The 16,406-nt window shown below is 43.8% G+C and overlaps 1 protein-coding gene across 1 annotated transcript in view; it reads left to right on the top strand.

Annotated features, from left to right (window-relative positions):
* LOC115111645 (ankyrin-1-like) overlaps window positions 1–16,406 on the top strand; it is a 75,963-nt gene that overhangs the window by 11,586 nt on the left and 47,971 nt on the right. Inside the window, exons 2-23 of the mRNA XM_065011588.1 lie at window positions 183–284; window positions 2,780–2,878; window positions 3,606–3,704; window positions 5,939–6,037; window positions 6,687–6,872; window positions 7,006–7,104; window positions 7,215–7,313; window positions 7,446–7,544; window positions 7,682–7,879; window positions 10,142–10,240; window positions 10,357–10,455; window positions 10,586–10,684; window positions 10,891–11,088; window positions 11,201–11,299; window positions 11,416–11,514; window positions 11,593–11,790; window positions 11,902–12,000; window positions 12,723–12,821; window positions 12,971–13,069; window positions 13,204–13,296; window positions 13,506–13,578; window positions 13,839–13,859. Coding sequence (XP_064867660.1) covers window positions 183–284; window positions 2,780–2,878; window positions 3,606–3,704; window positions 5,939–6,037; window positions 6,687–6,872; window positions 7,006–7,104; window positions 7,215–7,313; window positions 7,446–7,544; window positions 7,682–7,879; window positions 10,142–10,240; window positions 10,357–10,455; window positions 10,586–10,684; window positions 10,891–11,088; window positions 11,201–11,299; window positions 11,416–11,514; window positions 11,593–11,790; window positions 11,902–12,000; window positions 12,723–12,821; window positions 12,971–13,069; window positions 13,204–13,296; window positions 13,506–13,578; window positions 13,839–13,859 — 2,455 coding nt within the window. The remainder of the gene's footprint in view (window positions 1–182; window positions 285–2,779; window positions 2,879–3,605; window positions 3,705–5,938; window positions 6,038–6,686; window positions 6,873–7,005; window positions 7,105–7,214; window positions 7,314–7,445; window positions 7,545–7,681; window positions 7,880–10,141; window positions 10,241–10,356; window positions 10,456–10,585; window positions 10,685–10,890; window positions 11,089–11,200; window positions 11,300–11,415; window positions 11,515–11,592; window positions 11,791–11,901; window positions 12,001–12,722; window positions 12,822–12,970; window positions 13,070–13,203; window positions 13,297–13,505; window positions 13,579–13,838; window positions 13,860–16,406) is intronic.

Below are 16,406 nucleotides of genomic sequence, written 5' to 3' on the forward strand. Positions count from 1 at the left end.
TCCCTTACACCTATCTCTCCATCTCCCTCTGTCTTCCCTTACACCTATCTCTCCATCTCCCTCTGTCTTCCCTTACACCTATTTCTCCATCTCCCTCTGTCTTCCCTTACACCTATCTCTCCTTCTCCCACTCTATGTGCCTCTCTTCACCCCCCTCTATCTCTCCCCTTTCTCTCCCTCAGGCTGATGCTGTCACTAGTTTTCTGCGGGCGGCTCGTTCTGGTAACATGGACAAGGCCCTCGACCATATAAAGAACGGCATAGACATCAACACAGCCAATCAGGTGAGAGAGCTGCAAGGCCCGGTGGCCAATCAAAATGCTTGTGGAGAGTGCATTAATACATGTCTCCAAAGTCTGCGATTCATTTTGGATTCACCAGGATCCATCAAAGCCTTCCTGTTTGTAAAAGTCTCAATCAGCTAATGGAACTGATTTATTACACTCTTTCATTTCATTTGTCCATTTCCGTTGGCTGTGGAACTAGTATTTCACAATGTTGGGTCATCATACTGCAGCGCTAGAATAATGCATGAATAAAAGTATGAAAACAAGTAGAAACTGTATAGGCACATTAGATCAAATAAAGATGAGTCATCTTTCAGACCATGTCAAAACGACAGCGCACACACACACACACACACACACACACACACACACACACACACACACACACACACACACACAGGAAGAGTCTTGTCAGCAAAGTTCAGATGCAGTGTTATGAAGGGAGAGCAGGAATGGATAGAGGGAAAGAGAAAACATGGAAGAGCAGGAAATGGCAAGAGAGAGAGGAAAGAATATTTTAAACATTCATGTTTTTTTATCATCCAATGCAGTGCAACTCTAAATCTAGTCAGTCTACTGTGCCACTCTGACATTACTCGTCCATATATTTAGATATTCTTAATTCCATTCCTTTACTTAGAATTGTGTGTATTGCTCCTGTAAGTCGCTCTGGATAAGAGTGTCAGGTAAATGTAATATTTCCCTACAAAATGCACTACTTCCGACCAGGGCCTATAGCACTACATAGAGATTAGGGTTCCATTTTGGACTCGTCCATCGTCTCTCTCTTGGCTTGGAATGTGTTTGATGTGATATCAGTCAGCAGAATATCTTTCTTGGCTCTGTGTCCAACTCAGTGTACAGTGTATTCTGTTCTGCTCCAATACCTGCTGTGTGGATTGTCCCTGACTGTGTGTACTGTATACCATTGTTTGTCCTGAATGTGAATTACTGTGTGTAGCTATGTGTGTGTGTGTGTGCGTGTGTGTGTGTGTGTTTTGAGGCCCAGGTAGCCAGTCTCTCTGCTGTAGGTGACAGGTAGGGGATTTGGGGGAAGGTGTTAAATAGGGTAGGGTTTACTCCTCAGGCCCATCTCCTGCATCCTGCCTGCTTTACCCTGATGGCTGCTCCCATGGTGACCAGAGACAACTATGCCGTGAGGGGGGTGAGGTTGCCTATAGGCCATACAAACAGGGCAGCAGTGTGTGTGTGTGATTCTACAGCTCATTAGGCCAGCTTATAACGAACATAGGATTCAGTACATGCATACAAGTAGGTGTAAAGAGACCTCAGGCTGCTGAAGAGAGACACCCTGTGGACAAACAGGAACCCTACAGCCATATCCAGTACATTTGATCTGCAGTCTCAGGTTACCATTGAAAGCCATTTTCCTTCAAATCATGTATAATGCAATGTGTGTCATTTCAAGCCAAGTCTGTATTAGTGTTTTGGAATTGTCTCAAGTGTGTTGAGTGTGGTTGTGAAATTGGATGTGATATTGGTTATGTGTTGTGTGTGAGTGTGTGAGTGTCTCCCAGTGTGTTGTTGTTGCTGTATTTGTTGTTGTGCAGAGTGAGGTGTCATTCTGATGGAGGTTAGGTGGAGGCTTGGCTGTGGCAGTCGTGTCTCTTGTACCCAGTCTGAGTAGATACGTCTGCCATGGGCTAGCTCACCGGCCACCCAGCTGCACTGCCTCTCTCCTTACCCTCCCTCTCTACCTCCCCCCTTCCTCTTCAACCCTCCTCCCCTCACACCCTCATAACCCCTCAAGTTATTTCTCTCTTACGCCCTCTACTTGTTTTTCCCCTCCTTTGTCATTCTCTTTATCCCTCATGCTCCATTTCCCATCTCTGCTTCTACCCCCTCCCCCCCTCCCTCCCCCTCCAGTCTGCAGTAGAGTGATGGTGTGCTGTGGTCTCTCCACTCAGAGGATTAATATCAGTGGTGTGGGAAAGGTCCAACCTCACATGTCCTGTGTCACTGAAGGAAGGCTGTGTGAGGTCAGACCTATCTCACATAGCTCGTATTCTTCCCATCCCCGAGACCACCGGCCTGCCATCCCCCTCCCATCCTCTTCCTCCTCCTCACCATCATCATCATCATCATAATTCCGGCCACCGTTATTGCTAACTGAGCACTGTTAATCTCTAGTAGATACTGTATGTGTAGAGGCTGTTTGTCCTGACCATACTTTACAGTTACATACTTTAGCATTTTATACATCTAGGAAGAGCTGTATAATAAGCAGAGCAGTGTTTGTCTGGGGATCTGATCCTTTGCTGTGTCTCAGGGTGCTGTGTGAGATTGTGTTCAGTGTGTGGGTTCTAACTTGTTGGTGTTATTATGGTGTGTGAGAGCGGAGTGTGTGATGGAGGCCCACAGGTCTGTGTTTTTTAGTTCTGTGTGTGCTATGTGTGTAGTGTGTAGTGTGTGCAGTGTGTGTTTAGGGACCCTACAGTGTGAGGTCTCCTCTTCTCTCTCTCCTCCCTCAGAATGGTCTCAACGGGTTGCATCTGGCCTCTAAAGAAGGCCACGTTAAAATGGTGCTGGAGTTACTACATGGAGGCATCGATGTGGAAACCCAGACTAAGGTACTCAGTCAACCTCTTGCACTTTGCCACATTACCACTCATGTACTCCACAAAGCCTATGCCACCACCAAAGTACAATATACTGCATATTAAAAATGATTCTACTTACCGTAAGACTTCAATCAAACGCTGAGTCTCAAATAGCCGCTTGTCCCTTAGCCGGGCAACGGCATTCAGTTCAGCAAATCAACGGCTTTTTCAAATAGATGCTGGGTCTAAATGAAGTGTTTACGAGGTTACCGTGAATTACCATGAATTGTTTAGAAGATTTAATTCAGTAAAATAATTATGGCAATCATCCGTTTCTATCGCCAGTAAGAAACTGCTAACCAGTGACTGCTAACAGAGCTCGACCTGTTGAAAATGCACAGTTTAAAGAGGAGAATAATTATTCTGTCAAATAAGTATTTTTTCCTAAATAAAGGTATAGTAAGACAAAGGAAATGTGACAGTGTGTAAATGAGAACACATTACTGCAGGAAATTAAGAAATTGATTAGATTGCTAGAATTAAAACAATTAACTTTGCAAATGAGCAAAAGCTGTGTGCATTAAGGAAATAGACGCCTAGCCTGTTGTGTTCAGTGATTTAAGCAAATAAACGCCTGGGCTATGAATTGAAGTTTTACGGTATTAAAGCGTACTACTACTTACAAGTACTACACTACTTTAGATGCTTTCACACAAACATTATGTCTCATGTCTTCTCTTGTCCTGTGCCTCCACAGAAAGGCAACACAGCTCTGCACATTGCTGCCCTGGCTGGGCAGGAGCAAGTGGTGGCAGAGCTGGTAAATTACGGGGCCAACATCAATGCCCAGTCCCAGGTGAGACCCCCACCAGTGTCAGAAGAGACCCCGACCCCACTGGCAGGACCCCCTGCAGAAGAGCCACCAGCCACAACGGATACACATACAGTTAGATACAGTTATAATACAGTTATGCTGCATTATACTGCATGGAACTCAGGGTTTGGGGTCTGAATTTCGGAATGTATTTTGATTCAACCCATGAATTGAAATTTGAATTTGAATTAAAGGAGGTATAATTTAATTCAAAGAAATTGAACTGAGACATGAAACATGAACGTCTCATTCCTTTGCCACATCTGCCAGTTATTACTAAAAAGAATAAAGATACCATTTCAACATAAGCTTGATTATAACTTACATTTTTCATCAGCATCTTGATTTGTATTTTTGTCATGAAATGTTAGGTAGTTCCCTCACATTCTGGAGTGTTGGAACTAATTTATTCCCCCCCCCCCCCCCCAGATAGTTAATAACATGTAAATAAATTATGAATTATCACAGACAACCTACAAAATGATCTTAGAATATTTCCAGACCACTGTAATTATTTAAAACTTCAACTTAAAAATGTATTTTTTCATTATGTTATACATAGTATAGTACTGTACCATACAAGATGTCAAAATAAATATTTGTATAGTGAATTGTAGCTATTTGAATTTCATTGAATTTCCTTCAATTGTACTTAATTTATTTCAAATTCAATGCAATTTCTGCTTCCTGTGGGATACGCCCAATTCCATTCAAATTCAAGTATTGCTGTGAGCAGCACTGAGAGCAGCATTAACAGGGTCCGAGTAATAGAAATAGCACCTCTTGGTCACTCGTCGGGCACTCTGGCAATGAAATGGGCAAAGGCCATACCTTTAAGCATGTTTACCAATTGCACGTTTTCCAAATTGCACGATTCTACCTATAATACGTGATGAAGTATGTCTACTACATGCTACCATGCTACTGCCAGAGACTACTGTCCCTTCCAACTTCATGTTTACCAAATTCCATTCCCCTAAGTCCTATAGTTCAATAGTTATAGCCTTCAGTTCACAGTAGCGCCTCAGTAAAGGCCATCTTTAACCACAACACATTTTCCTTAGCAATTTAGCTAGGGACTAGTTCGGAGATTCTACATATCAAATATTCAGTGAATCGGAGTTGTGGTTCATGTGAAGAAGAAATGTTATATCTTTTTAGCATTAGCATTAGCATTAGCATTACACTAGCACTTTTTGGTCAAAGTCACATGACCTGTGTTTTCCATGTTATTTTAAGATATCAACACTGAACTTCTTACATATCTTCAGGGATATGTTGTCAATCACCTGTACGAGTTGGATTTGATAGTTTGGGCAAATGTTTTGAATGTGTTTTGAATGTGTGCATGGTTTTAAATTAACTGTAGTGCTACATTACCTAGGAGCCAATGAGTGCATCATAGGTGCGCATGATGGGTTCTACCATCCTGCCAAATTCTACAACGTTTTACCCATGTGTTGTTGAGATATTGACCAAAAGGAAAGAAGAACACTAACAAAAGCAATAGGGTTCCTGCACCTTTGGCGCTAGGATCCCTAATTAAAGAGAGCTATTTTCAATACAATTCAGAATTGACCCCAACCCTGATTGAGTAGAAAGAAAGAAAGAAAGTCGCACACTCTACTGTATATATGCTCATGAATTTGTTGGGAGCATTTATAGTGCGCAACATTCTTTATTTTTACACAGTTTCAGTTTACTATTCCGTGAGTCAGCACCTCTACTAACATTTTTGGGTGTGCATAAGCTCCTGCATTTGGCCCAACTCCCGATTGAAACATGACGTCAGGCCATCGTACACTCTTAGAAAAAAGGTGCTCTCGCTAACCTAAAAGGGTTCCCCGTAGGAAAACCCTTTGCAGAACCCTTTTTGGTTCCACATAGAACCCTTTTGGTTCCAGGTAGAACCCAAAAGATGGAACCAAAAAGGGTTCTCCTATGGAGACAGCCGAAGAACCCTTATGGAACCCTCTTTTCTAAGAGTGTATTAGCTAAATGCAACTCTGTTAATATCTGTCTGCCTTCTTGTCTTTCGGTGTGCTTGTGTTTCCTCTCTGTGTGTGTGTGTGTGTGTGTGTGTGTGTGTGTGTGTGTGTGTGTGTGTGTGTGTGTGTGTGTGTGTGTGTGTGTGTGTGTGTGTGTGTGTGTGTGTTGCTGCTGTGTTGTGCTCCTTCCTGTGTGTATGTGTCCATGTGTGTGTCTGTCTGTAACAGAAGGGCTTCACTCCGCTCTACATGGCCGCACAAGAGAATCATCTAGAAGTTGTGAAGTTCCTTTTGGAGAACGGGGCCAATCAAAGCATTCCTACTGAGGTAACAGCCAATCAGCAGATTCAAGGTTGCAAAATGCAGGGCCTCCCGAGTGGTGCAGGGTTCTAAGGTACTACATCACAGTACTTGAGGCGTCATTACAGCCCCGGGTTTGATCCCAGGCTGTGTGACAGCTGGACGTGACTGGGAGACCCATCCATGAGGCGGCGCACAATTGGCTCAGCGTCGTCAGGGTTAGGGGAGGGTGTGGCCGGCCAGGATTTCCTTGTTCCATCGGACTCCAGTGACTCCTTGTGGCGGGCCGGGCGCCAGCAAGCTGAAGTATACCATGTTTTGGAGGACGAATGGTTCTCGACCTTCACCTCTCCGAGTACATAGGGGAGTTGCAGCAATGGGACAAGACTGTAACTACCAATTGGGGAGAAAAGGGGGTTAAAAAAGGTTGCACAACAAACAAAAAACTTTCACCAAATTACCAGGTTTTTCAGGAATCCAGGTTGGAACATTCCCGGAATCAGGAAGGTTTAAGCAGGAAATTATTAATTTTCGAACTTTACAACACACCTCCTGTACTATTCCCTGTATCGCTTATCAATCCTTTTAACTCTCACTGTCCTTCCCTTCCCCATCTGTCTCTCTGGGTCACTAAACCTTTCTTCGCCTCTGTCTCCGCTTCTCTCTCCTCTTTCAGGATGGCTTTACCCCTCTCGCCGTGGCTCTTCAGCAGGGACATGAGAACGTTGTGGCCCTGCTCATCAATTACGGCACCAAGGGCAAAGTTCGCCTCCCAGCGCTGCACATAGCAGCGCGGAACGATGACACGCGCACAGCTGCTGTGCTTCTACAGAACGACCCCAACGCAGACGTCCTGAGCAAGGTAGGTACTCACTGTGTGTTTGTCTTCACTTAGTTTAGTGTGTCCCAGAGCGAGTGGAGGAGACAATACTTTCAAATTAGAACACATCAAGGCCTTCAGTATAAGAGCTCTGGTCTCCTGTGTGTCCCTACAGACAGGCTTCACACCGCTTCATATCGCTGCACACTACGAGAACCTGAGCGTAGCCCAACTGTTGCTCAACAGAGGAGCCAATGTCAACTTCACCCCTAAGGTAAGTCTGTTCCCCTCTGCCCTAGCATCACTGACACATTGTATTGTTACCAGTCCCTCAACGGGTCTCTTTCTGGTCTTACTGCTTATCTCCTCTGTAATTCTCTCTAGAATGGCATCACACCTTTGCACATCGCATCCAGGAGGGGGAATGTGATCATGGTACGACTCCTGCTGGACCGAGGGGCACAGATTGATGCCAAGACCAAGGTACTGCACTGCATCCCCTTTGTCTCTCTCTAGTCTCTAGTGTCAAGTCCTGTCCTGTTACACAAATGATACTATATTGCTCTAGACCAGTGGTTAACTGTCCTCTCTCTCTCTCTCTCTCTCTCGCTCCAGGATGAGTTGACTCCACTGCACTGTGCAGCCAGGAATGGACACGTGAGGATCATTGAGATCCTGTTGGACCAAGGGGCTCCCATCCAGGCCAAGACCAAGGTACACCTAACGCTAACCCACCAATGCCTGATCCCTGGACAGTTGTGCTCAAATACTGCATGCACACAACACAACAAGTAATGGATTGCATCATCCCTCTCTCTTTCTCTTTCTCTCTCCCCCCCACTCTCCTACAGAACGGCCTGTCTCCCATCCACATGTCAGCACAGGGGGACCACATGGACTGTGTGAGGCAACTAATGCAATACAATGCTGCAATTGATGACATCACACTGGACCACCTGACCCCCCTGCATGTGGCGGCCCACTGTGGGCACCACCGCATGGCCAAAGTGCTGCTGGACAAAGGAGCCAAACCCAACTCCCGTGCACTGGTCAGTACTACAATCCTACATACAGTTGAAGTCGGAAGTTTACAACACTTAAAAACTAGTTTTTTTAACCACTCCACAAATTTCTTGTTAACAAACTATAGTTTTGGCAAGTTAGGACATCTACTTTGTGCATGACACAAGTCATTTTTCCAACAATTGTTTACAGACAGATTATTTCACTTATAATTCTGTTACGGGTGTCGTCGGAATGAAACCAAGGTGCAGCGTGGTAGGCGTACATTTTAAATGTATTAAATGATCACCAGCAAAAAAATAAGAAAGATAAATGACAAAGAATTGCAGTGCTAAACCAGCAACTAACAAAAACAAGATCCCACAACACAAAAAGTGGGATAAAGGGCTGCCTAAGTATGATTCCCAATCAGAGACAACGATAGACAGCTGCTTCTGATTGGGAACCATACTCGGCCAAAAACAAAGAAATAGACAACATAGAATGCCCACCCCAACTCACACCCTGACCTAACCAAATAGAGAAATAAAACGGCTCTCTAAGGTCAGGGCGTGACATATTCACTGTATCACAATTCCAGTGGGTCAGATGTTTACATACACTAAGTTGACTGTGCCTTTAAACAGCTTGGAAACTTACAGAAAATTATGTCATGGCTTTAGAAGCTTCTGATAGGCTAATTGACATCATTTGAGTCAATTGGAGGTGTACATCTGGATGTATTTCAAGGCCTACCTTCAAACTCAGTGCCTCTTTGCTTGACATCATGGGAAAATCTAAAGAAATCAGCCAAGACCTCAGAAAAAATATTGTAGACCTCCACAAGTCTGGTTCATCATTGGGAGCAATTTCCAAATGCCTGAAGGTACCACGTTCATCTGTACAAACAATAGTACACAAGTATAAAAACCATGGGACCACACAGCCGTCATACCGCTCAGGAGATGAACGTACTTTAGTGCGAAAAGTGCAAACCAATCCCAGAACAACAGCAAAGGACCTTGTGAACATGCTGGAGGAAACGGGTACGGTTCCTATGTCGACGTAACCTGAAGGCAAGAAGCCACTGCTCCAAAACCGCCATAAAAAAGACAGACTACGGTTTGCAACTGTGCATGGGGACAAAGATCGTACTTTTTGTAGAAATGTCCTCTGGTCTGATGAAACAAAAATAGAACTGTTTGGCCATAATGACCATCATTATGTATGGAGGAAAAAGGGGGAGGCTTGCCGAAGAACACCATCCCAAACATGAAGCACGGTGGTGGCAGCATCATGTTGTGGGGGTGCTTTGCTGCAGGAGGGACTGGTGCACTTCACATAATAAATGGCATCATGAGGAAGAAAAATTACGTGGATATATTGAAGCAACATCTCACGACATCAGTCAGGAAGTTAAAGCTTGATCGGAAATGGGTCTTCCAAATGGACAATGACCCCAAGCATACTTCCAAAGTTGTGGCAAAATGGCTTAAGGACAACAAAGTCAAGGTATTGGAGTGGCCATCACAAAGCCTTGACCTCAATCCTATAGAAAATTTGTTGGTAAAACTGAAAAAGCTTGTGTGAGCAAGGAGGCCTACAAACCTGACTCAGTTTCACCAGCTCTGTCAGGAGGAATGGGACAAAATTCACCCAACTTATTGTGGGAAGCTTGTGGAAGGCTACCTGAAATGTTTGACCCAAGTTAAACAATTTAAAGACAATGCTACCAAATACTATTTGAGTATATGTAAACTTTTGACCCACTGGGAATGTGATGATAGAAATAAAAGCTGAAGTAAATCATTCTCTCTACTATTAATCTGACATTTCACATTCTTAAAATAAAGTGGTGATCTTAACTGACCTAAGATAGTGAATGTTTACCAGGATTAAATGTCAGGAAATGTGAAAAACAGAGTTTAAATGTATTTGGCTAAGGTGTAGGTAGGTACAGTTGAAGTCGGAAGTTTACATAAAACTTCTGACCCACTAGTATTGTGATACAGGCAATTATAAGTGAAATAATCTGTCTGTAAACAATTGTTGGAAGAGTTACTTGTGTCATGCACAAAGTAGACGTCCTAACCGACTTGCCAAAACTATAGTTTATTAACAGGAAATTTGTGGAGTGGTTAAAAAAAAACTAGTTTTTATGACCCCAACCTAAGTGTAAGTAAACTTCTGACTTCAACTGTATATACAGTACTATGTATTCATTCCACACACACACATACACACATACACCTCAGTGTGCAGCTATGTTGAGGTGGTGTGCCTTAGTGACCCAGCTGTTGTGTCCTCAGAATGGTTTCACTCCACTTCACATCGCCTGTAAGAAGAACCACATGCGTGTGATGGACCTCTTGCTGAAACACTCTGCTTCCCTAGAGGCTGTGACGGAGGTGAGAGAGATTGGGGCGAGAGAAAGAGATGGAATGTATGCCAGGGAAAGATAAGAGAGGGATTCTGCCAAGGAGAGAGGGATGATTGTTTCATGTTCTGTTTTTTCTCTCTCCAGTCTGGCCTGACCCCTTTACATGTGGCCTCGTTCATGGGCCACCGCAAAATAGTCACCATCCTGGTACAGAAGGGAGCTTCTCCCAGCGCGTCCAATGTGGTGAGTCCCCTCCCCATCCATCCACCTCATCATTGACTGCACCAGCTCCCCTGACACCTTTTCACAATGATTTTGTGTTATGGAATTACACTATTTACACATTTGTGTTTGTCTGATTGTGTGTGAGCAGAAAGTGGAGACTCCTCTCCACATGGCATGTAGAGCTGGACACTATGAGGTGGCAGAGTTCTTACTGACCAATGCAGCGCCGGTAGACGCCAAGGCCAAGGTAATGACTACACACACACACGCACACACGCACACACACGCACGCACGCACACACGCGCATAGGCACGCACACACACGCACACACATGCACACACACACGCACACACACATAAACGCAATCAGAAAAACATTAAATTCGCTTGCTAGTTCCCCAAATGTCTGTACCCCTCCTCCCTCTCTCCTGTCCTCCGCCCCACCCTGTCCAGGATGACCAGACACCGCTCCACTGTGCGTGTCGGATGGGCCACAAGGAGCTGGTTAAGCTGCTGCTGGAGCACAAGGCCAACCCCAACTCCACCACCACATCCGGACACACACCTCTCCACATCGCTGCCCGTGAGGGACACGCTCAGACCACACGCATCTTACTGGACATGGAAGCCCAGCATACCAAGATGACCAAGGTACAGTATTTTGTCCAATGCCCACACACTCTAATCTCTCTGGATCTTTCTCTATGTGGGCCTGTGTGCTCTCCCCGATGTCTCTCTATCTCTATCTGGGATGTCTCTGCAGAAAGGCTTCACTCCTCTCCATGTGGCTTCAAAATATGGCAAAGTGGACGTGGCAGAGCTGCTGCTGGAGAGAGGGGGCAACCCTAACGCTGCTGGCAAGGTAAGGGTTGTAGAACATAGGGAGGAGGGAAGAACAGGGGTGTGTGGAGGGAATGGCCAAAAGGTATTTTGAGATTGAAGGATACTATTATATGTGTGTGTCTCCTTTACCTTCAGAATGGTCTGACTTCTCTCCATGTGGCTGTCCATCATGACAATCTGGACGTGGTTAACCTGCTGGTCAGCAAGGGAGGCTCTCCACACAGTGCAGCTAGGGTGAGAGACCAGGCAAACACACACACACACAAATATAATTGTACTATACACTAATACCCCTTTGGTTCTCTGTTTTAGAATGGCTACACCCCTCTCCACATAGCATCGAAGCAGAACCAGGTGGAGGTTGCTAGCAGCCTGCTGCAGTACGGTGCCTCGGCCAACGCCGAGTCCCTTCAGGGGGTCACGCCCCTCCACCTGGCTGCTCAGGAGGGCCGGCCTGACATGGTCGCCCTGCTCATCTCCAAACAGGCCAACGTCAACCTGGGAAACAAGGTGAGGAGTCAGGGACTGATACATGGAAGGAGTTAGGATTATTTGGGTGAGCGCTGTTAGTTCTGCTATAACAAGATGCCTTATCTTTTCCCCTGGCTCCTCTCCCTTCAGAGTGGACTGACTCCTCTCCACCTAGTTGCACAGGAAGGCCACGTGGGCATCGCTGATATTCTGGCTAAGCAGGGGGCATCAGTGTATGCTGCCACACGGGTAAGACCACACTCCTGTTGACCTCTGGGACAAGGCAAGGGACACAACAGTATCATTGATCAATAGCTCCCAGCGACATATACTGTACATCAGGACTCTGTTAACACTTTTAATTGTTAGAGCATCTCAGTAGATGATTGGCTATTGCAGTAGATAATTGCATTCTATCATACATGAAATCTCCTCCTTTGTGCCAGGTTGTAGAGAGTTGGTATAAAGTACACACTCCTACCTCATCATGACATGCACACTGTTACAGTTTGTTATCTGAGGCGGATCTTGAATTCAGGGAATGTTAATGCAAGGCCAGTATGGTAACAGTAACAGTGCTACATGATGAACGATGGGGGCTCCGTGGCAGATAGAGTGTCTGAGACGTGACCTTTCCTCTCCTTGGTATAAATAGCCACTGACTGCTTCTCCTGGCTCAGGGTTACGATACCAACATCAATAATAATAATAAACAACACCCAACTACCCTCAGAGCAGGAGTCTCCATGATTCACTAAGCAACATCACCCGAAAACTCTGTGTATCAACCGCAGAGCTTGTAGGGTAAAGGGGACACACACTATAGATATTGTGTAGTGTGTATGTGTTGAATTTGTAATCATGTGACCTCGTGTTTAGATAGCTATCCAGTTGTTAGTGTGTGCTGGTTGTATTTGATACTGATGGGGTCCTGCTCTGTGTTTCTGTCCCACGTCATGTCTCTGTTTCAGATGGGATACACCCCTCTCCATGTTGCCTGTCACTATGGCAATGTAAAGATGGTGAAGTTCCTCCTGCAGCAGCAGGCCAATGTCAACAGCAAGACTAAGGTGAGCACCTCCCTCTGGACGCCAATGGAACTACACTCTCCCCAAATGCATTGTTAACCGTAAAGCGCAGTAGTATGAACTGGCTATGTGATGGGATTATTCTCATTGTGTCTGGTCAGTATGTTAATGATTGCATCTCTGTCCCTCAGGTTGGTTACACTGCCCTGCACCAGGCAGCCCAACAGGGCCACACAGACATCGTTACCTTACTGCTCAAACATGGAGCCCAGCCGAACGAAGTCGCTACTGTATGCACCACTGCCTTTCACTCCCCTTCAGTCCTCCACCTCATCCGTCATCCTCCTCCAACACTCCATCATCCGTTCAACGACTCTCTTTCAGTCCTCTCAGTCTCCTCTCTCTCTCTCTCTCTCTCTGTTAGAACGGTACGTCAGCCCTGTCCATCGCCAAGCGGTTGGGTTACATCTCTGTAATCGACGTTCTCAAACTGGTTACAGAGGAGACGGTTTCCATGGTGAGGAGTAAATAAGTACCACTGTTGATCATCTTAGTCTGTTTAGAAGTACTTTTTGGTGTTGTCAAATATCTTCCACTACAGCTTTTTATGTCCCTCTTGATGCAGACATGATATACATTTTGAGGAGTTTGTACTCCTTCTATGCTGCTCTTTATTCAGCCTTTAACCTGTCTCTCTTCTCTCTCTTCTCCCATTCTCTCCCTCAGACCACCACAGAGAAACATCGTATGAGTTTCCCAGAAACAGTGGATGAGATATTGGACGTATCAGAGGATGAAGGTACACAGCACTTACAATACGTTACAGACAGAACACAAGAAGACAGATTCAGTCCTGAACACACTTTCTCCTCCTTTTGGCCAGATTTCTTATTAATAGTGAGATTATAGCTATACAAATACCTCGTTACATTTTATGGCTCAATTAGTTGCCAGTCCATTCTATAAAAAAACCATCTCTACACTTTGAATAGACGTATTATAAATGATTTGTAACTGTGCACAGCCTCCTAAAATATGCCTCTTTTGATTGTTTTTTAGGAATTGCACAGCTAACCATAGGTATGACTGTCTCCTTCTCTCTTCTCTGTGCGGTGCTCATAGGTCATCTTAGAGTGTGTGGCTCCATTTCAAGCTTGTGACGTCTTTCTCTCCACCTCTCTTTCTCTCCACCTCTCTTTCGTTCCGCCTCTCTTCTTCTCTACCTGGTCCTTTTGCGACTTTCTCTCTCTCCTGATGCTCACTGTGGTGCATCCATTTTATGGCTCCATGTCTGTAACTTTCTTTATCCCTCCACTAACATAGACCTGACTCTCAGTCACTAACCCAAGATCAGATGTATTCTATCTCTCTCCATGTCACTGGGGCTGGGGGCTGGGGGCTAGAGGCTGGGGGTGGCTGTCCTCACCAGCCTACTGGGTGAAACAGCACAGCCTACTGTACTGTAAGAGAAAAGCCCTGTAGTGGAGGTCGGCCACTAACCCATTAAGTGTATCAAACCATTAACTACGTTTTTTCAATCAAGGTGAAAATTGAATTATTATGTAAAAAAATGTGCGAAAGCTGCTGTACTGTATTAACATCCCAAGATGGTACTGAATCAACATCCCAAGATGTTACTGTATCAACATCCAAGATGTTACTGTATCAACATCCAAGATGTTACCGTACTGTATCAACATTCCAAGATGTTACTGTACTGTATCAACATCCCAAGATGGGAATGTATCAACATCCCAAGATGTTACTGTATCAACATCCCAAGATGGGAATGTATCAACATCCAAGATGTTACTGTATCAACATTCCAAGATGTTACTGTACTGTATCAACATCCCAAGATGTTACTGTATCAACATCCAAGATGTTACTGTATCAACATCCAAGATGTTACTGTATCAACATTCCAAGATGTTACTGTACTGTATCAACATCCCAAGATGTTACTGTATCAACATCCAAGATGATACTGTATCAACATCCAATATGTTACTGTATCAACATTCCAAGATGGTACTGTATCAACATCCCAAGATGTTACTGTATCAACATCCAAGATGATACTGTATCAACATCCAAGATGTTACTGTACTGTATCAACATCCAAGATGTTACTGTACTGTATCAACATTCCAAGATATTACTGTACTGTATCAACATCCCAAAATGTTACTGTATCACAAGATGTTACTGTATCAACATTCCAAGATGGTACTGTATCAACATTCCAAGATGTTACAGTACTGTATCAACATTACAAGATGTTACTGTATCAACATTCCAAGATGGTACTGTATCAACATTCCAAGATGTTACAGTACTGTATCAACATTACAAGATGTTACTGTATCAACATTCCAAGATGTTACTGTACTTTATCAACATCCCAAGATGTTACTGTGTCAACATCCAAGATGTTACTGTATCAACATTCCAAGATATTACTGTATCAACATTCCAAGATGTTACTGTACTGTATCAACGTCCAAGATGTTACTGTATCAACATTCCAAGATGGTACTGTATCAACATCCAATATGTTACTGTACTGTATCAACATTCAACATATCAACATTTCAAGATGTTACTGTATGTTCAACATTCCAAGATGTTACTGTACTGTATCAACATCCCAAGATGTTACTGTATCAACATTCCAAGATGTTACAGTACTGTATCAACATTACAATATGTTACTGTATCAACATTCCAAGATGTTACTGTACTGTATCAACATTCTAAGAGGTTACTGTGTCAACATCCAAGATGTTACTGTATCAACATTCCAAGATGGTACTGTATTAACATCCAAGATGTTACTGTACTGTATCAACATTCCAAGATGTTACTGTACTGTATCAACATTTCAAGATGTTACTCTACTGTATCAACATTCCAAGATGTTACTGTACTGTATCAACATCCCAAGATGTTACTGTATCAACATTCCAAGATGTTACAGTACTGTATCAACATTCCAAGATGTTACTGTATCAACATTCCAAGATGTTACTGTACTGTATCAACATCCAAGATGGTACTGTATCAACATCCAAATATGTTACTCTATCAACATCCCAAGATGTTACTGTATCAACATCCCAAGATGTTACTGTATCAATATCCAAGATGTTACTGTGTCAACATCCAAGATGTTACTGTATCAACATCCAAGATGTTACTGTATCAACATCCAAGATGGTACTGTATCAACATCCCAAGATGTTACTGTATCAACATCCAAGATGATACTGTATCAACATCCAAGATGTTACTGTACTGTATCAACATTCCAAGATGTTACTGTACTGTATCAACATTCCAAGATGGTACTGTATCAACATCCCAAAATGTTACTGTATCAACATCCAAGATGTTACTGTATCAACATTCCAAGATGGTACTGTATCAACATTCCAAGATGTTACAGTACTGTATCAACATTACAAGATGTTACTGTATCAACATTCCAAGATGTTACTGTACTGTATCAACATTCCAAGATGGTACTTTATCAACATCCCAAGATGTTACTGTATCAACATCCAAGATGTTACTGTATCAACATCCAAGATGGTACTGTATCAACATTCCAAGATGGTACTGTAT

Source organism: Oncorhynchus nerka, linkage group LG27 (genome assembly GCF_034236695.1).
Source record: "Oncorhynchus nerka isolate Pitt River linkage group LG27, Oner_Uvic_2.0, whole genome shotgun sequence".
Taxonomy (NCBI): Eukaryota; Metazoa; Chordata; class Actinopteri; order Salmoniformes; family Salmonidae; genus Oncorhynchus; species Oncorhynchus nerka.